The sequence below is a fragment of the Pangasianodon hypophthalmus genome, chromosome 13 (assembly GCF_027358585.1).
Source record: "Pangasianodon hypophthalmus isolate fPanHyp1 chromosome 13, fPanHyp1.pri, whole genome shotgun sequence".
Classification (NCBI taxonomy): Eukaryota; Metazoa; Chordata; class Actinopteri; order Siluriformes; family Pangasiidae; genus Pangasianodon; species Pangasianodon hypophthalmus.
The window spans coordinates 2,918,303-2,938,772 of NC_069722.1; the positions used below are offsets into that span (position 1 = coordinate 2,918,303).

The 20,470-nt window shown below is 43.7% G+C and overlaps 2 protein-coding genes across 2 annotated transcripts in view; both read left to right on the forward strand.

Moving 5' to 3' along the window:
- The window catches only part of LOC113528221 (deleted in malignant brain tumors 1 protein-like), a 40,612-nt gene extending 36,593 nt beyond the window's left edge, over positions 1-4,019 (forward strand). The window contains exons 21-22 of the mRNA XM_053239392.1: positions 1,510-1,827; positions 3,586-4,019. Of these exons, the coding sequence (XP_053095367.1) occupies positions 1,510-1,827; positions 3,586-3,953 (686 nt within the window). The 3' untranslated portion in view covers positions 3,954-4,019. The remainder of the gene's footprint in view (positions 1-1,509; positions 1,828-3,585) is intronic.
- The window catches only part of LOC117598987 (deleted in malignant brain tumors 1 protein-like), a gene marked incomplete at its 5' end in the record, with an annotated part of 43,570 nt that continues 27,083 nt past the window's right edge, over positions 3,984-20,470 (forward strand). The window contains 8 exons of the mRNA XM_053239393.1: positions 3,984-4,260; positions 7,277-7,594; positions 9,353-9,667; positions 9,749-10,027; positions 13,044-13,361; positions 15,119-15,433; positions 15,515-15,793; positions 18,810-19,127. Coding sequence (XP_053095368.1) covers positions 3,984-4,260; positions 7,277-7,594; positions 9,353-9,667; positions 9,749-10,027; positions 13,044-13,361; positions 15,119-15,433; positions 15,515-15,793; positions 18,810-19,127 — 2,419 coding nt within the window. The remainder of the gene's footprint in view (positions 4,261-7,276; positions 7,595-9,352; positions 9,668-9,748; positions 10,028-13,043; positions 13,362-15,118; positions 15,434-15,514; positions 15,794-18,809; positions 19,128-20,470) is intronic.

The window sequence follows — 20,470 nt, forward strand, 5'->3', positions numbered from 1 at the left end:
TGAGGACTGAAGACAGTTTGGCTGATCTAGCAGCACGTAGCTTCTCAGTGACGGCCAAAAGGCAGTCTCTGTGGAGTGTGCCGATTTGAAGCCAGACTGATTGGGATCTTGGAGGTTGTTCTGTGAGAGATAGCAAGACAGCTGATTGTAGACGGTTCGTTCAAGGGTTTTAGAAAGAAAAGAGAGAAGTGATACCGGTCGGTAGTTGCTGATGTCAGAGGGCTGTAGAGTGGGTTTCTTCAGCTTGGGAATAACCCTTGCTCTCTTGAATGAGTTTGGTACATGACCAGATGTTATGGAGCCATTGATGATAGTGGTGATGAAGGGGAGGAGGTCTTGAGAGATGGTCTGGAGCATTGTGGAAGGGATTGGCTCCAATGGGCAGGTGGTAGGATTGCAGGATAAAATGATTTGCAGGATCTCTTCTGTCGTTAGTTTAGAAAACTGTGTCAGCGAATAAGAAGGAGAATCCTCAGTGTGTAGTGTAGGAGTAGGAGTAGAAGTGAATGTCTGGCAAATTTTTCCAATCTTCTCATCATGAAAAGTGGCAAAGTCTTCAGCAGTCAGGGAGGATGGAGCAGGAGGAGCCGGTGGGTTGAGTAGTGAAGAAAAGATGTTGTGGAGCTTGCGAGGATCTTGTGCAGAGGATTCCAGCTTTTCTTTGTAGAAGGCAGTCTTAGCAGAAGTCACTTCAGATGAAAGTTTGGACAGGAGAGCACGCGAAGAGACAAGATCTGTGTCGAGTTGCGATTTCTTCCACTTCCTCTCTCTTCTGTTCTTAATTCTCTCCAATTACTGCAAGACACAGTAGCCAAGGAGCAGGGCACGATAGCCAAGGAGCAGGGCAAGAAATCTTCCTGGGTTTAGAAGATAGAGGACAGAGGAGGTCCATGGATGAGGAAGGTGAGGAGAGGAAAGTGTCAGTGGCTAGCTCCAATGGTAGGGAGGAAAAGGATTGAGGGACAGGAAGGGATGATAGGGTGCAGGAAGCTATGGAGGGAGGGGAGATAGAGTGGAGGTTTTTACGAGTAGGAGAGAAGTATAGATGGCTGGTGGGTTTAGGCAGGATTGGGAGGGTGATGGTAAAGGATACCAAGAGATGGTCAGAGACGTGGAGAGGCGTAGCAATGATGTCTGTAGTAGGAAAGGTGCGGCTGAATCATCCTTTACCCTGATCATTCCTTTCAAATCAAACTAAAGTCCACTTTTGTTTTTCAGCCTTTACCCTGATTGCTAAGTTTGTGCTCACAGCAGTCTGTACACTTGAACTTTTATAGAGTTCTGTCGGCGTCACTAAATACAAATCAGCTGTGTCAGAAATGCACTTTTGATACGGCTGATCAACATACACACACGAGTACGAAGAATGTCAGCCTTTCCAAACTTTTTGTAATTGGGTCTGAAATTGTAGTTCAGTCTGGATCTGTTCATTCATTATTTTCAGTAAGACTCACACTGACTGGCTTTTATATTTGAGGTTCCTAACAAACAATGCCTGTTGTTCTCTAGTAAACTTACAGCAGCCCAACATCTCCTTCACTGCCACTGGTGGATGGTTCCACTGGGGGCCTAACGGACCAGAAGTGACTATTGGCTACGGATTCTCCGTCATTTGCTCCATTAAAGCTCAGTATCCAGGAGGTTCCTTTCACTTGGCGATCAGCGGATCCAACATCACCAGGACTCAGTCAGCTGTTAATCACTCAGCTGTCTTCCTTTTTCCTAAGGCAGATTGTGTCCATCAGGGAAACTACAACTGTACTTATGAAGTTAACGTGTCTTCACGTACCTTTACTTCCACCAAACTGCTGGCCATCACTGTGAAAGGTATATTAAAAATAATTTGTTCTTTACTAAATGAAATGCAGTAAAAAAAATATTTTTTGTTAATTGCAAATAAGATTATGTGGATTCCAAAAACTCTACCTTATATTTTTTTCCTGAAAAAGAGACATGGCTTAGCCCTTCTTGCCCATTTATACCAGCCAGGCCTGATGTTTGTTCTTGTGTTCCCGTTTGGGGTATAGTATGTGAGACAAAAGAACAATAGGGAGAAAAATATGGCATGGGCATCAAAGACTCCACACGTGGCAGATGGCCAGTAATAGAAACTATAGCAATGGTGCCACTTACAAAAACAATGTTCCAAAGTGCAGGAACTTTAATGGAAAAACAGAACTTGGGGGCTTATTCCTCCTCGGTAAAACATAGATCACTGACTAAGTGATTATGATGTTAAGTGGAGTGAGATCGCGTGCAAAGATGAGAGAGGTCAGAGAGGGGAGATTTGCAGCAGTGCACGGGAATCTCTTTGTTTAAAAGAAAGCTGATTGTAAACTTGGTTTTTAGATTCAAAATCATAACAGCTGAAACTACATACAAACAATTCTAAGCAGTACTTTCTTCTCCTGTCCAATATGTACCATCTCATTTGTGTAGTATACAGTTCGTAGTGAAGACGTATGTGGCTCGATCCTTCCGATCCTTTTCGCGCTCTGAACGGCAATGTAGTATCCAGCTTGTCCATGTGTGTGCAGTTAGCATCTGTCAAGGATCCACTCTGTGCGAACAGCAATGCACCATGTTTGAGTTTTATCGTCATGCGTACATGCAGTTTCAGGGTACATCTGCAGTTTGGTCGGCTTCAGAAATAGTGGTGACTCTGCCACCCACTGAAAGAGATGACGGTTGAACAATGTCAGTTAACTTGCCCAACAAGGGAAATACTAACAAAACTGTGTTGCTGGGTGGAAGTGGTTGATTTTCCACTGATGAGTACTGTCTGTTCTCTGAGGCACATCAGACTAGACAGAGGTGTGAGCCTTCTCTTTTAGAGCCCATCACACAGAAAACAGCCAGAGAGAGGCCAGACATTGGCGCCTAGATCCGTTTTTTGCTTCACCAGTCTGACGACGTTCTATTACTGTTACAGAAGAGGGCTCCTTGTGTTTGGTTGTGGGGTACCTACAGGAGCATCTGCCAGCATCCCTGTGTGAATATGATAACATAGTAGAATGAGCGCATTAATATAAATCTGTGATTTGCAGATGCGCTAATGTCACAGCTGTTGTTACAGAAATTACCCAACACTTTCTGACCGATTAGATTTGAGAGTTCTAACTATGGTGAATTATTCAGTAGCTACAGTGACACTATTATAGTGTACGCTTTAATGCTTCCCATTTATGCACAAAATAATTTTTGCATCAAGACAAGTTTAAATGCCATTCTTTCTAGCAACTCGAGTAAACCTTCTGTGGCAGGGACTTATCAACAGGCTTAAAATATTTTGCACTGACTGCAATCATTTTGAGGAAAAAAACGTGCAAACCTTACATAGCTTTTACTCCAGAAAGGCTCGTTTTCCAATAGCCACGTTTCTTTTTAATAGCTACGCGTTTTATTCTGTTGAACAAATTCACTATTCTCAAGCATACAAGAATTAAAACTAGGGAAGCGCAAAATTTTCTGTAATCTCAACTGCTTCTAGTCTTCTAGTATTATTTCACTGTAGAGCTCATGAGCGTTGCTGACAGAAAAATGATTAATTAGTAAAACCTTCTGTCTTTTTACATAATAAATCAGGCTGTAATGAGATCAGAGTGGTGAATGGGCCGAGGAGCTGTTGCGGTCGAGTGGAGATCCAGCACAGAGCCCAGTGGGGAACAGTGTGTGATGATGACTGGGACTTAAAGGATGCAGAGGTGGTGTGTAGACAGCTTGGATGTGGTAAAGCCGTCAGCGCTCCTCAAAGTGCCCACTTTGGCGAGGGAAGTGAACCAACCTGGCTGGATAATGTGCAGTGTAATGGAACTGAGAGCTACATAGATCAGTGCTCACACAATGGATTTGGAATAGAGAACTGTGGACATGGTGAAGATGCTGGAGTTGTGTGCTCAAGTAAGTTTTTCTTTTGTGGCAGTATCCTGTTAAACGTGAATAAATGTATATAATTATTATTATATATTTTTTTGTTATAAGACTTGCAGGCTCCCACATTGACTTGGATCTCCCCAAACTCTGTGGTCTCACCTGGAGAAGTCCTTCAGCTCACATGTACCACACCCGGCCCAACGTGCATCTCTGTAGACTTCAGTTTGTATAAAACTGGGACATCAATAATGACACAAACTGCAGATTCTACAACAACATTTACTCTGACTGTAGATGCCTCACATCAGGGCCAGTACACCTGTGTCTATTCATACAGGGAAAGTACCTCCATATCATCCAGGAGCAACTCCATTAACATCACTGTAGGTAAGTGGAGAGAGGACCTTATTCTGAACAGCATTAAGTGATCGATTAATAGTTTAATAAATTTAATTGATTACTCATAATTTAAATATTTTTTAATTATCTTAATTAACAAATCTAACACATAAATAATGTTAGTAATGGTAGTAATGGTTGAATAGGAGGGCTAAAATATTCTACTACCTGTCAGTACCTCATCATTAATATAATGCTGGATATTTACATTTACATTTTACATTTATGGCATTTGGCAGCCTCCCTTATCCAGAGCGACTTACAATAGTGCTTTGGAGTCTATCAAGAATACATTCTGATATTGGCTGACTAGGTCACAAACTCGCAAAACCATCAGTCCAAAACTCTGTTGGGGAGGTAACAGACAAGCGCTCAGACAATACATTCTTTTTTTTTCTTTTTTTTTGGTAAGTGCTAACTTAAGTACTTTATGAAGGGGTAAGTCTTTAGATGTCGTTTGAAGACTGCCAGTGACTCAGCTGTTCAGACATCTAGGGGAAGTTCATTCCACCACCTTGGTGCCAGAACAGAGAAGTGTCTCGATGCATGCCTTCCTTGTACCCTGAGAGATGGTGGGACCAGTCGAGCAGTGCTAGAGGATCCCTCCGATCGTGGTGCCGTGCGAGGTGTGAAAAGTGCTTTGAGATAAGTGGGTGCTGGTCCGTTTTTGGCTTTGTAGGCAAGCGTCGGTGTTTTAAATCTGATGCGGGCAGCTACAGGAAGCCAGTGGAGGGAGCGTAGCAATGGGGTGGTGTGTGAAAATTTAGGAAGGTTGAAAACCAATCGTGCAGCTGCATTTTGGACCTGCCAGGGGTGAGTTGCAGTAGTCCAGTCTTGAAATGACAAGGGATTGAACAAGCACCTGAGTGGCCTGTGTGGAAAGAAATGGACGAATTCTTCTGATGTTATAAAGGAGAAATCGACATGAGCATTGTCAGATTAGCAATGTGAGAGGAGAAGGACAGTTGATTGTCCATGGTTACCCCAAGGTTGTGTGCAGTAACCGAAGGCAAGATCAGAGAATTGTCTAGGGAGATTGCAAGATCCTGAGATGGGGATGAATCACCTGGGATGAACAGCAGTTCAGTTTTGGTGGGATTAAGTTTCAGCTGATGAGCCTTCATCCATGATGAGATGTCTGCCAGACATGCTGCTACCCGAGCAGAAACATGAGTGTCTGAGGGAGGGAAGGAGAGGATGAGTTGAGTGTCATCTGCATAGCAGTGGTATGAAAACCCATGTGAGGATAGGACCGCACCAAGAGGTCGGTTATAGAGGGAGAACAGGAGAGGACCAAGTACTGAGCCTTGTGGGACACCAGTGGAGAGTCTGCGGGGAGCAGATGTGGATCCCCTCCATGTCACCTGATATGACCAACCTTCCAGGTAGGAAGCAAACCATTGCCATGCTGCACCACGAATTCCTAGGCTCATGAGGGTGGACAAGAGAGTCTTGCGGTTCACTGTGTCAAACGCTGCTGAAAGTTCAAGGAGGATGAGGACTGAAGACAGTTTGGCTGATCTAGCAGCACGTAGCTTCTCAGTGACGGCCAAAAGGCAGTCTCTGTGGAGTGTGCCGATTTGAAGCCAGACTGATTGGGATCTTGGAGGTTGTTCTGTGAGAGATAGCAAGACAGCTGATTGTAGACGGTTCGTTCAAGGGTTTTAGAAAGAAAAGAGAGAAGTGATACCGGTCGGTAGTTGCTGATGTCAGAGGGCTGTAGAGTGGGTTTCTTCAGCTTGGGAATAACCCTTGCTCTCTTGAATGAGTTTGGTACATGACCAGATGTTATGGAGCCATTGATGATAGTGGTGATGAAGGGGAGGAGGTCTTGAGAGATGGTCTGGAGCATTGTGGAAGGGATTGGCTCCAATGGGCAGGTGGTAGGATTGCAGGATAAAATGATTTGCAGGATCTCTTCTGTCGTTAGTTTAGAAAACTGTGTCAGCGAATAAGAAGGAGAATCCTCAGTGTGTAGTGTAGGAGTAGGAGTAGAAGTGAATGTCTGGCAAATTTTTCCAATCTTCTCATCATGAAAAGTGGCAAAGTCTTCAGCAGTCAGGGAGGATGGAGCAGGAGGAGCCGGTGGGTTGAGTAGTGAAGAAAAGATGTTGTGGAGCTTGCGAGGATCTTGTGCAGAGGATTCCAGCTTTTCTTTGTAGAAGGCAGTCTTAGCAGAAGTCACTTCAGATGAAAGTTTGGACAGGAGAGCACGCGAAGAGACAAGATCTGTGTCGAGTTGCGATTTCTTCCACTTCCTCTCTCTTCTGTTCTTAATTCTCTCCAATTACTGCAAGACACAGTAGCCAAGGAGCAGGGCACGATAGCCAAGGAGCAGGGCAAGAAATCTTCCTGGGTTTAGAAGATAGAGGACAGAGGAGGTCCATGGATGAGGAAAGTGAGGAGAGGAAAGTGTCAGTGGCTAGCTCCAATGGTAGGGAGGAAAAGGATTGAGGGACAGGAAGGGATGATAGGGTGCAGGAAGCTATGGAGGGAGGGGAGATAGAGTGGAGGTTTTTACGAGTAGGAGAGAAGTATAGATGGCTGGTGGGTTTAGGCAGGATTGGGAGGGTGATGGTAAAGGATACCAAGAGATGGTCAGAGACGTGGAGAGGCGTAGCAATGATGTCTGTAGTAGGAAAGGTGCGGCTGAATCATCCTTTACCCTGATCATTCCTTTCAAATCAAACTAAAGTCCACTTTTGTTTTTCAGCCTTTACCCTGATTGCTAAGTTTGTGCTCACAGCAGTCTGTACACTTGAACTTTTATAGAGTTCTGTCGGCGTCACTAAATACAAATCAGCTGTGTCAGAAATGCACTTTTGATACGGCTGATCAACATACACACACGAGTACGAAGAATGTCAGCCTTTCCAAACTTTTTGTAATTGGGTCTGAAATTGTAGTTCAGTCTGGATCTGTTCATTCATTATTTTCAGTAAGACTCACACTGACTGGCTTTTATATTTGAGGTTCCTAACAAACAATGCCTGTTGTTCTCTAGTAAACTTACAGCAGCCCAACATCTCCTTCACTGCCACTGGTGGATGGTTCCACTGGGGGCCTAACGGACCAGAAGTGACTATTGGCTACGGATTCTCCGTCATTTGCTCCATTAAAGCTCAGTATCCAGGAGGTTCCTTTCACTTGGCGATCAGCGGATCCAACATCACCAGGACTCAGTCAGCTGTTAATCACTCAGCTGTCTTCCTTTTTCCTAAGGCAGATTGTGTCCATCAGGGAAACTACAACTGTACTTATGAAGTTAACGTGTCTTCACGTACCTTTACTTCCACCAAACTGCTGGCCATCACTGTGAAAGGTATATTAAAAATAATTTGTTCTTTACTAAATGAAATGCAGTGAAAAAAAATATTTTTTGTTAATTGCAAATAAGATTATGTGGATTCCAAAAACTCTACCTTATATTTTTTTCCTGAAAAAGAGACATGGCTTAGCCCTTCTTGCCCATTTATACCAGCCAGGCCTGATGTTTGTTCTTGTGTTCCCGTTTGGGGTATAGTATGTGAGACAAAAGAACAATAGGGAGAAAAATATGGCATGGGCGTCAAAGACTCCACACGTGGCAGATGGCCAGTAATAGAAACTATAGCAATGGTGCCACTTACAAAAACAATGTTCCAAAGTGCAGGAACTTTAATGGAAAAACAGAACTTGGGGGCTTATTCCTCCTCGGTAAAACATAGATCACTGACTAAGTGATTATGATGTTAAGTGGAGTGAGATCGCGTGCAAAGATGAGAGAGGTCAGAGAGGGGAGATTTGCAGCAGTGCACGGGAATCTCTTTGTTTAAAAGAAAGCTGATTGTAAACTTGGTTTTTAGATTCAAAATCATAACAGCTGAAACTACATACAAACAATTCTAAGCAGTACTTTCTTCTCCTGTCCAATATGTACCATCTCATTTGTGTAGTATACAGTTCGTAGTGAAGACGTATGTGGCTCGATCCTTCCGATCCTTTTCGCGCTCTGAACGGCAATGTAGTATCCAGCTTGTCCATGTGTGTGCAGTTAGCATCTGTCAAGGATCCACTCTGTGCGAACAGCAATGCACCATGTTTGAGTTTATCGTCATGCGTACATGCAGTTTGAGGGTTCATCTGCAGTTTGGTCGGCTTCAGAAATAGTGGTGACTCTGCCACCCACTGAAAGAGATGACGGTTGAACAATGTCAGTTAACTTGCCCAACAAGGGAAATACTAACAAAACTGTGTTGCTGGGTGGAAGTGGTTGATTTTCCACTGATGAGTACTGTCTGTTCTCTGAGGCACATCAGACTAGACAGAGGTGTGAGCCTTCTCTTTTAGAGCCCATCACACAGAAAACAGCCAGAGAGAGGCCAGACATTGGCGCCTAGATCCGTTTTTTGCTTCACCAGTCTGACGACGTTCTATTACTGTTACAGAAGAGGGCTCCTTGTGTTTGGTTGTGGGGTACCTACAGGAGCATCTGCCAGCATCCCTGTGTGAATATGATAACATAGTAGAATGAGCGCATTAATATAAATCTGTGATTTGCAGATGCGCTAATGTCACAGCTGTTGTTACAGAAATTACCCAACACTTTCTGACCGATTAGATTTGAGAGTTCTAACTATGGTGAATTATTCAGTAGCTACAGTGACACTATTATAGTGTACGCTTTAATGCTTCCCATTTATGCACAAAATAATTTTTGCATCAAGACAAGTTTAAATGCCATTCTTTCTAGCAACTCGAGTAAACCTTCTGTGGCAGGGACTTATCAACAGGCTTAAAATATTTTGCACTGACTGCAATCATTTTGAGGAAAAAAACGTGCAAACCTTACATAGCTTTTACTCCAGAAAGGCTCGTTTTCCAATAGCCACGTTTCTTTTTAATAGCTACGCGTTTTATTCTGTTGAACAAATTCACTATTCTCAAGCATACAAGAATTAAAACTAGGGAAGCGCAAAATTTTCTGTAATCTCAACTGCTTCTAGTCTTCTAGTATTATTTCACTGTAGAGCTCATGAGCGTTGCTGACAGAAAAATGATTAATTAGTAAAACCTTCTGTCTTTTTACATAATAAATCAGGCTGTAATGAGATCAGAGTGGTGAATGGGCCGAGGAGCTGTTGCGGTCGAGTGGAGATCCAGCACAGAGCCCAGTGGGGAACAGTGTGTGATGATGATTGGGACTTAAAGGATGCAGAGGTGGTGTGTAGACAGCTTGGATGTGGTAAAGCCGTCAGCGCTCCTCAAAGTGCCCACTTTGGCGAGGGAAGTGAACCAACCTGGCTGGATAATGTGCAGTGTAATGGAACTGAGAGCTACACAGATCAGTGCTCACACAATGGATTTGGAATAGAGAACTGTGGACATGGTGAAGATGCTGGAGTTGTGTGCTCAAGTAAGTTTTTCTTTTGTGGCAGTATCCTGTTAAACGTGAATAAATGTATATAATTATTATTATATATTTTTTTGTTATAAGACTTGCAGGCTCCCACATTGACTTGGATCTCCCCAAACTCTGTGGTCTCACCTGGAGAAGTCCTTCAGCTCACATGTACCACACCCGGCCCAACGTGCATCTCTGTAGACTTCAGTTTGTATAAAACTGGGACATCAATAATGACACAAACTGCAGATTCTACAACAACATTTACTCTGACTGTAGATGCCTCACATCAGGGCCAGTACACCTGTGTCTATTCATACAGGGAAAGTACCTCCATATCATCCAGGAGCAACTCCATTAACATCACTGTAGGTAAGTGGAGAGAGGACCTTATTCTGAACAGCATTAAGTGATCGATTAATAGTTTAATAAATTTAATTGATTACTCATAATTTAAATATTTTTTAATTATCTTAATTAACAAATCTAACACATAAATAATGTTAGTAATGGTAGTAATGGTTGAATAGGAGGGCTAAAATATTCTACTACCTGTCAGTACCTCATCATTAATATAATGCTGGATATTTACATTTACATTTTACATTTATGGCATTTGGCAGCCTCCCTTATCCAGAGCGACTTACAATAGTGCTTTGGAGTCTATCAAGAATACATTCTGATATTGGCTGACTAGGTCACAAACTCGCAAAACCATCAGTCCAAAACTCTGTTGGGGAGGTAACAGACAAGCGCTCAGACAATACATTCTTTTTTTTTCTTTTTTTTTGGTAAGTGCTAACTTAAGTACTTTATGAAGGGGTAAGTCTTTAGATGTCGTTTGAAGACTGCCAGTGACTCAGCTGTTCAGACATCTAGGGGAAGTTCATTCCACCACCTTGGTGCCAGAACAGAGAAGTGTCTCGATGCATGCCTTCCTTGTACCCTGAGAGATGGTGGGACCAGTCGAGCAGTGCTAGAGGATCCCTCCGATCGTGGTGCCGTGCGAGGTGTGAAAAGTGCTTTGAGATAAGTGGGTGCTGGTCCGTTTTTGGCTTTGTAGGCAAGCGTCGGTGTTTTAAATCTGATGCGGGCAGCTACAGGAAGCCAGTGGAGGGAGCGTAGCAATGGGGTGGTGTGTGAAAATTTAGGAAGGTTGAAAACCAATCGTGCAGCTGCATTTTGGACCTGCCAGGGGTGAGTTGCAGTAGTCCAGTCTTGAAATGACAAGGGATTGAACAAGCACCTGAGTGGCCTGTGTGGAAAGAAATGGACGAATTCTTCTGATGTTATAAAGGAGAAATCGACATGAGCATTGTCAGATTAGCAATGTGAGAGGAGAAGGACAGTTGATTGTCCATGGTTACCCCAAGGTTGTGTGCAGTAACCGAAGGCAAGATCAGAGAATTGTCTAGGGAGATTGCAAGATCCTGAGATGGGGATGAATCACCTGGGATGAACAGCAGTTCAGTTTTGGTGGGATTAAGTTTCAGCTGATGAGCCTTCATCCATGATGAGATGTCTGCCAGACATGCTGCTACCCGAGCAGAAACATGAGTGTCTGAGGGAGGGAAGGAGAGGATGAGTTGAGTGTCATCTGCATAGCAGTGGTATGAAAACCCATGTGAGGATAGGACCGCACCAAGAGGTCGGTTATAGAGGGAGAACAGGAGAGGACCAAGTACTGAGCCTTGTGGGACACCAGTGGAGAGTCTGCGGGGAGCAGATGTGGATCCCCTCCATGTCACCTGATATGACCAACCTTCCAGGTAGGAAGCAAACCATTGCCATGCTGCACCACGAATTCCTAGGCTCATGAGGGTGGACAAGAGAGTCTTGCGGTTCACTGTGTCAAACGCTGCTGAAAGTTCAAGGAGGATGAGGACTGAAGACAGTTTGGCTGATCTAGCAGCACGTAGCTTCTCAGTGACGGCCAAAAGGCAGTCTCTGTGGAGTGTGCCGATTTGAAGCCAGACTGATTGGGATCTTGGAGGTTGTTCTGTGAGAGATAGCAAGACAGCTGATTGTAGACGGTTCGTTCAAGGGTTTTAGAAAGAAAAGAGAGAAGTGATACCGGTCGGTAGTTGCTGATGTCAGAGGGCTGTAGAGTGGGTTTCTTCAGGATGGGAATAACCCTTGCTCTCTTGAATGAGTTTGGTACATGACCAGATGTTATGGAGCCATTGATGATAGTGGTGATGAAGGGGAGGAGGTCTTGAGAGATGGTCTGGAGCATTGTGGAAGGGATTGGCTCCAATGGGCAGGTGGTAGGATTGCAGGATAAAATGATTTGCAGGATCTCTTCTGTCGTTAGTTTAGAAAACTGTGTCAGCGAATAAGAAGGAGAATCCTCAGTGTGTAGTGTAGGAGTAGGAGTAGAAGTGAATGTCTGGCAAATTTTTCCAATCTTCTCATCATGAAAAGTGGCAAAGTCTTCAGCAGTCAGGGAGGATGGAGCAGGAGGAGCCGGTGGGTTGAGTAGTGAAGAAAAGATGTTGTGAAGCTTGCGAGGATCTTGTGCAGAGGATTCCAGCTTTTCTTTGTAGAAGGCAGTCTTAGCAGAAGTCACTTCAGATGAAAGTTTGGACAGGAGAGCACGCGAAGAGACAAGATCTGTGTCGAGTTGCGATTTCTTCCACTTCCTCTCTCTTCTGTTCTTAATTCTCTCCAATTACTGCAAGACACAGTAGCCAAGGAGCAGGGCACGATAGCCAAGGAGCAGGGCAAGAAATCTTCCTGGGTTTAGAAGATAGAGGACAGAGGAGGTCCATGGATGAGGAAGGTGAGGAGAGGAAAGTGTCAGTGGCTAGCTCCAATGGTAGGGAGGAAAAGGATTGAGGGACAGGAAGGGATGATAGGGTGCAGGAAGCTATGGAGGGAGGGGAGATAGAGTGGAGGTTTTTACGAGTAGGAGAGAAGTATAGATGGCTGGTGGGTTTAGGCAGGATTGGGAGGGTGATGGTAAAGGATACCAAGAGATGGTCAGAGACGTGGAGAGGCGTAGCAATGATGTCTGTAGTAGGAAAGGTGCGGCTGAATCATCCTTTACCCTGATCATTCCTTTCAAATCAAACTAAAGTCCACTTTTGTTTTTCAGCCTTTACCCTGATTGCTAAGTTTGTGCTCACAGCAGTCTGTACACTTGAACTTTTATGGAGTTCTGTCGGCGTCACTAAATACAAATCAGCTGTGTCAGAAATGCACTTTTGATACGGCTGATCAACATACACACACGAGTACGAAGAATGTCACCCTTTCCAAACTTTTTGTAATTGGGTCTGAAATTGTAGTTCAGTCTGGATCTGTTCATTCATTATTTTCAGTAAGACTCACACTGACTGGCTTTTATATTTGAGGTTCCTAACAAACAATGCCTGTTGTTCTCTAGTAAACTTACAGCAGCCCAACATCTCCTTCACTGCCACTGGTGGATGGTTCCACTGGGGGCCTAACGGACCAGAAGTGACTATTGGCTACGGATTCTCCGTCATTTGCTCCATTAAAGCTCAGTATCCAGGAGGTTCCTTTCACTTGGCGATCAGCGGATCCAACATCACCAGGACTCAGTCAGCTGTTAATCACTCAGCTGTCTTCCTTTTTCCTAAGGCAGATTGTGTCCATCAGGGAAACTACAACTGTACTTATGAAGTTAACGTGTCTTCACGTACCTTTACTTCCACCAAACTGCTGGCCATCACTGTGAAAGGTATATTAAAAATAATTTGTTCTTTACTAAATGAAATGCAGTAAAAAAAAATATTTTTTGTTAATTGCAAATAAGATTATGTGGATTCCAAAAACTCTACCTTATATTTTTTTCCTGAAAAAGAGACATGGCTTAGCCCTTCTTGCCCATTTATACCAGCCAGGCCTGATGTTTGTTCTTGTGTTCCCGTTTGGGGTATAGTATGTGAGACAAAAGAACAATAGGGAGAAAAATATGGTATGGGCGTCAAAGACTCCACACGTGGCAGATGGCCAGTAATAGAAACTATAGCAATGGTGCCACTTACAAAAACAATGTTCCAAAGTGCAGGAACTTTAATGGAAAAACAGAACTTGGGGGCTTATTCCTCCTCGGTAAAACATAGATCACTGACTAAGTGATTATGATGTTAAGTGGAGTGAGATCGCGTGCAAAGATGAGAGAGGTCAGAGAGGGGAGATTTGCAGCAGTGCACGGGAATCTCTTTGTTTAAAAGAAAGCTGATTGTAAACTTGGTTTTTAGATTCAAAATCATAACAGCTGAAACTACATACAAACAATTCTAAGCAGTACTTTCTTCTCCTGTCCAATATGTACCATCTCATTTGTGTAGTATACAGTTCGTAGTGAAGACGTATGTGGCTCGATCCTTCCGATCCTTTTCGCGCTCTGAACGGCAATGTAGTATCCAGCTTGTCCATGTGTGTGCAGTTAGCATCTGTCAAGGATCCACTCTGTGCGAACAGCAATGCACCATGTTTGAGTTTATCGTCATGCGTACATGCAGTTTGAGGGTTCATCTGCAGTTTGGTCGGCTTCAGAAATAGTGGTGACTCTGCCACCCACTGAAAGAGATGACGGTTGAACAATGTCAGTTAACTTGCCCAACAAGGGAAATACTAACAAAACTGTGTTGCTGGGTGGAAGTGGTTGATTTTCCACTGATGAGTACTGTCTGTTCTCTGAGGCACATCAGACTAGACAGAGGTGTGAGCCTTCTCTTTTAGAGCCCATCACACAGAAAACAGCCAGAGAGAGGCCAGACATTGGCGCCTAGATCCGTTTTTTGCTTCACCAGTCTGACGACGTTCTATTACTGTTACAGAAGAGGGCTCCTTGTGTTTGGTTGTGGGGTACCTACAGGAGCATCTGCCAGCATCCCTGTGTGAATATGATAACATAGTAGAATGAGCGCATTAATATAAATCTGTGATTTGCAGATGCGCTAATGTCACAGCTGTTGTTACAGAAATTACCCAACACTTTCTGACCGATTAGATTTGAGAGTTCTAACTATGGTGAATTATTCAGTAGCTACAGTGACACTATTATAGTGTACGCTTTAATGCTTCCCATTTATGCACAAAATAATTTTTGCATCAAGACAAGTTTAAATGCCATTCTTTCTAGCAACTCGAGTAAACCTTCTGTGGCAGGGACTTATCAACAGGCTTAAAATATTTTGCACTGACTGCAATCATTTTGAGGAAAAAACGTGCAAACCTTACATAGCTTTTACTCCAGAAAGGCTCGTTTTCCAATAGCCACGTTTCTTTTTAATAGCTACGCGTTTTATTCTGTTGAACAAATTCACTATTCTCAAGCATACAAGAATTAAAACTAGGGAAGCGCAAAATTTTCTGTAATCTCAACTGCTTCTAGTCTTCTAGTATTATTTCACTGTAGAGCTCATGAGCGTTGCTGACAGAAAAATGATTAATTAGTAAAACCTTCTGTCTTTTTACATAATAAATCAGGCTGTAATGAGATCAGAGTGGTGAATGGGCCGAGGAGCTGTTGCGGTCGAGTGGAGATCCAGCACAGAGCCCAGTGGGGAACAGTGTGTGATGATGACTGGGACTTAAAGGATGCAGAGGTGGTGTGTAGACAGCTTGGATGTGGTAAAGCCGTCAGCGCTCCTCAAAGTGCCCACTTTGGCGAGGGAAGTGAACCAACCTGGCTGGATAATGTGCAGTGTAATGGAACTGAGAGCTACATAGATCAGTGCTCACACAATGGATTTGGAATAGAGAACTGTGGACATGGTGAAGATGCTGGAGTTGTGTGCTCAAGTAAGTTTTTCTTTTGTGGCAGTATCCTGTTAAACGTGAATAAATGTATATAATTATTATTATATATTTTTTTGTTATAAGACTTGCAGGCTCCCACATTGACTTGGATCTCCCCAAACTCTGTGGTCTCACCTGGAGAAGTCCTTCAGCTCACATGTACCACACCCGGCCCAACGTGCATCTCTGTAGACTTCAGTTTGTATAAAACTGGGACATCAATAATGACACAAACTGCAGATTCTACAACAACATTTACTCTGACTGTAGATGCCTCACATCAGGGCCAGTACACCTGTGTCTATTCATACAGGGAAAGTACCTCCATATCATCCAGGAGCAACTCCATTAACATCACTGTAGGTAAGTGGAGAGAGGACCTTATTCTGAACAGCATTAAGTGATCGATTAATAGTTTAATAAATTTAATTGATTACTCATAATTTAAATATTTTTTAATTATCTTAATTAACAAATCTAACACATAAATAATGTTAGTAATGGTAGTAATGGTTGAATAGGAGGGCTAAAATATTCTACTACCTGTCAGTACCTCATCATTAATATAATGCTGGATATTTACATTTACATTTTACATTTATGGCATTTGGCAGCCTCCCTTATCCAGAGCGACTTACAATAGTGCTTTGGAGTCTATCAAGAATACATTCTGATATTGGCTGACTAGGTCACAAACTCGCAAAACCATCAGTCCAAAACTCTGTTGGGGAGGTAACAGACAAGCGCTCAGACAATACATTCTTTTTTTTTCTTTTTTTTTGGTAAGTGCTAACTTAAGTACTTTATGAAGGGGTAAGTCTTTAGATGTCGTTTGAAGACTGCCAGTGACTCAGCTGTTCAGACATCTAGGGGAAGTTCATTCCACCACCTTGGTGCCAGAACAGAGAAGTGTCTCGATGCATGCCTTCCTTGTACCCTGAGAGATGGTGGGACCAGTCGAGCAGTGCTAGAGGATCCCTCCGATCGTGGTGCCGTGCGAGGTGTGAAAAGTGCTTTGAGATAAGTGGGTGCTGGTCCGTTTTTGGCTTTGTAGGCAAGCGTCGGTGTTTTAAATCTGATGCGGGCAGCTACAGGAAGCCAGTGGAGGGAGCGTAGCAATGGGGTGGTGTGTGAAAATTTAGGAAGGTTGAAAACCAATCGTGCAGCTGCATTTTGGACCTGCCAGGGGTGAGTTGCAGTAGTCCAGTCTTGAAATGACAAGGGATTGAACAAGCACCTGAGTGGCCTGTGTGGAAAGAAATGGACGAATTCTTCTGATGTTATAAAGGAGAAATCGACATGAGCATTGTCAGATTAGCAATGTGAGAGGAGAAGGACAGTTGATTGTCCATGGTTACCCCAAGGTTGTGTGCAGTAACCGAAGGCAAGATCAGAGAATTGTCTAGGGAGATTGCAAGATCCTGAGATGGGGATGAATCACCTGGGATGAACAGCAGTTCAGTTTTGGTGGGATTAAGTTTCAGCTGATGAGCCTTCATCCATGATGAGATGTCTGCCAGACATGCTGCTACCCGAGCAGAAACATGAGTGTCTGAGGGAGGGAAGGAGAGGATGAGTTGAGTGTCATCTGCATAGCAGTGGTATGAAAACCCATGTGAGGATAGGACCGCACCAAGAGGTCGGTTATAGAGGGAGAACAGGAGAGGACCAAGTACTGAGCCTTGTGGGACACCAGTGGAGAGTCTGCGGGGAGCAGATGTGGATCCCCTCCATGTCACCTGATATGACCAACCTTCCAGGTAGGAAGCAAACCATTGCCATGCTGCACCACGAATTCCTAGGCTCATGAGGGTGGACAAGAGAGTCTTGCGGTTCACTGTGTCAAACGCTGCTGAAAGTTCAAGGAGGATGAGGACTGAAGACAGTTTGGCTGATCTAGCAGCACGTAGCTTCTCAGTGACGGCCAAAAGGCAGTCTCTGTGGAGTGTGCCGATTTGAAGCCAGACTGATTGGGATCTTGGAGGTTGTTCTGTGAGAGATAGCAAGACAGCTGATTGTAGACGGTTCGTTCAAGGGTTTTAGAAAGAAAAGAGAGAAGTGATACCGGTCGGTAGTTGCTGATGTCAGAGGGCTGTAGAGTGGGTTTCTTCAGGATGGGAATAACCCTTGCTCTCTTGAATGAGTTTGGTACATGACCAGATGTTATGGAGCCATTGATGATAGTGGTGATGAAGGGGAGGAGGTCTTGAGAGATGGTCTGGAGCATTGTGGAAGGGATTGGCTCCAATGGGCAGGTGGTAGGATTGCAGGATAAAATGATTTGCAGGATCTCTTCTGTCGTTAGTTTAGAAAACTGTGTCAGCGAATAAGAAGGAGAATCCTCAGTGTGTAGTGTAGGAGTAGGAGTAGAAGTGAATGTCTGGCAAATTTTTCCAATCTTCTCATCATGAAAAGTGGCAAAGTCTTCAGCAGTCAGGGAGGATGGAGCAGGAGGAGCCGGTGGGTTGAGTAGTGAAGAAAAGATGTTGTGGAGCTTGCGAGGATCTTGTGCAGAGGATTCCAGCTTTTCTTTGTAGAAGGCAGTCTTAGCAGAAGTCACTTCAGATGAAAGTTTGGACAGGAGAGCACGCGAAGAGACAAGATCTGTGTCGAGTTGCGATTTCTTCCACTTCCTCTCTCTTCTGTTCTTAATTCTCTCCAATTACTGCAAGACACAGTAGCCAAGGAGCAGGGCACGATAGCCAAGGAGCAGGGCAAGAAATCTTCCTGGGTTTAGAAGATAGAGGACAGAGGAGGTCCATGGATGAGGAAGGTGAGGAGAGGAAAGTGTCAGTGGCTAGCTCCAATGGTAGGGAGGAAAAGGATTGAGGGACAGGAAGGGATGATAGGGTGCAGGAAGCTATGGAGGGAGGGGAGATAGAGTGGAGGTTTTTACGAGTAGGAGAGAAGTATAGATGGCTGGTGGGTTTAGGCAGGATTGGGAGGGTGATGGTAAAGGATACCAAGAGATGGTCAGAGACGTGGAGAGGCGTAGCAATGATGTCTGTAGTAGGAAAGGTGCGGCTGAATCATCCTTTACCCTGATCATTCCTTTCAAATCAAACTAAAGTCCACTTTTGTTTTTCAGCCTTTACCCTGATTGCTAAGTTTGTGCTCACAGCAGTCTGTACACTTGAACTTTTATGGAGTTCTGTCGGCGTCACTAAATACAAATCAGCTGTGTCAGAAATGCACTTTTGATACGGCTGATCAACATACACACACGAGTACGAAGAATGTCACCCTTTCCAAACTTTTTGTAATTGGGTCTGAAATTGTAGTTCAGTCTGGATCTGTTCATTCATTATTTTCAGTAAGACTCACACTGACTGGCTTTTATATTTGAGGTTCCTAACAAACAATGCCTGTTGTTCTCTAGTAAACTTACAGCAGCCCAACATCTCCTTCACTGCCACTGGTGGATGGTTCCACTGGGGGCCTAACGGACCAGAAGTGACTATTGGCTACGGATTCTCCGTCATTTGCTCCATTAAAGCTCAGTATCCAGGAGGTTCCTTTCACTTGGCGATCAGCGGATCCAACATCACCAGGACTCAGTCAGCTGTTAATCACTCAGCTGTCTTCCTTTTTCCTAAGGCAGATTGTGTCCATCAGGGAAACTACAACTGTACTTATGAAGTTAACGTGTCTTCACGTACCTTTACTTCCACCAAACTGCTGGCCATCACTGTGAAAGGTATATTAAAAATAATTTGTTCTTTACTAAATGAAATGCAGTAAAAAAAAATATTTTTTGTTAATTGCAAATAAGATTATGTGGATTCCAAAAACTCTACCTTATATTTTTTTCCTGAAAAAGAGACATGGCTTAGCCCTTCTTGCCCATTTATACCAGCCAGGCCTGATGTTTGTTCTTGTGTTCCCGTTTGGGGTATAGTATGTGAGACAAAAGAACAATAGGGAGAAAAATATGGCATGGGCGTCAAAGACTCCACACGTGGCAGATGGCCAGTAATAGAAACTATAGCAATGGTGCCACTTACAAAAACAATGTTCCAAAGTGCAGGAACTTTAATGGAAAAACAGAACTTGGGGGCTTATTCCTCCTCGGTAAAACATAGATCACTGACTAAGTGATTATGATGTTAAGTGGAGTGAGATCGCGTGCAAAGATGAGAGAGGTCAGAGAGGGGAGATTTGCAGCAGTGCACGGGAATCTCTTTGTTTAAAAGAAAGCTGATTGTAAACTTGGTTTTTAGATTCAAAATCATAACAGCTGAAACTACATACAAACAATTCTAAGCAGTACTTTCTTCTCCTGTCCAATATGTACCATCTCATTTGTGTAGTATACAGTTCGTAGTGAAGACGTATGTGGCTCGATCCTTCCGATCCTTTTCGCGCTCTGAACGGCAATGTAGTATCCAGCTTGTCCATGTGTGTGCAGTTAGCATCTGTCAAGGATCCACTCTGTGCGAACAGCAATGCACCATGTTTGAGTTTATCGTCATGCGTACATGCAGTTTGAGGGTTCATCTGCAGTTTGGTCGGCTTCAGAAATAGTGGTGACTCTGCCACCCACTGAAAGAGATGACGGTTGAACAATGTCAGTTAACTTGCCCAACAAGGGAAATACTAACAAAACTGTGTTGCTGGGTGGAAGTGGTTGATTTTCCACTGATGAGTACTGTCTGTTCTCTGAGGCACATCAGACTAGACAGAGGTGTGAGCCTTCTCTTTTAGAGCCCATCACACAGAAAACAGCCAGAGAGAGGCCAGACATTGGCGCCTAGATCCGTTTTTTGCTTCACCAGTCTGACGACGTTCTATTACTGTTACAGAAGAGGGCTCCTTGTGTTTGGTTGTGGGGTACCTACAGGAGCATCTGCCAGCATCCCTGTGTGAATATGATAACATAGTAGAATGAGCGCATTAATATAAATCTGTGATTTGCAGATGCGCTAATGTCACAGCTGTTGTTACAGAAATTACCCAACACTTTCTGACCGATTAGATTTGAGAGTTCTAACTATGGTGAATTATTCAGTAGCTACAGTGACACTATTATAGTGTACGCTT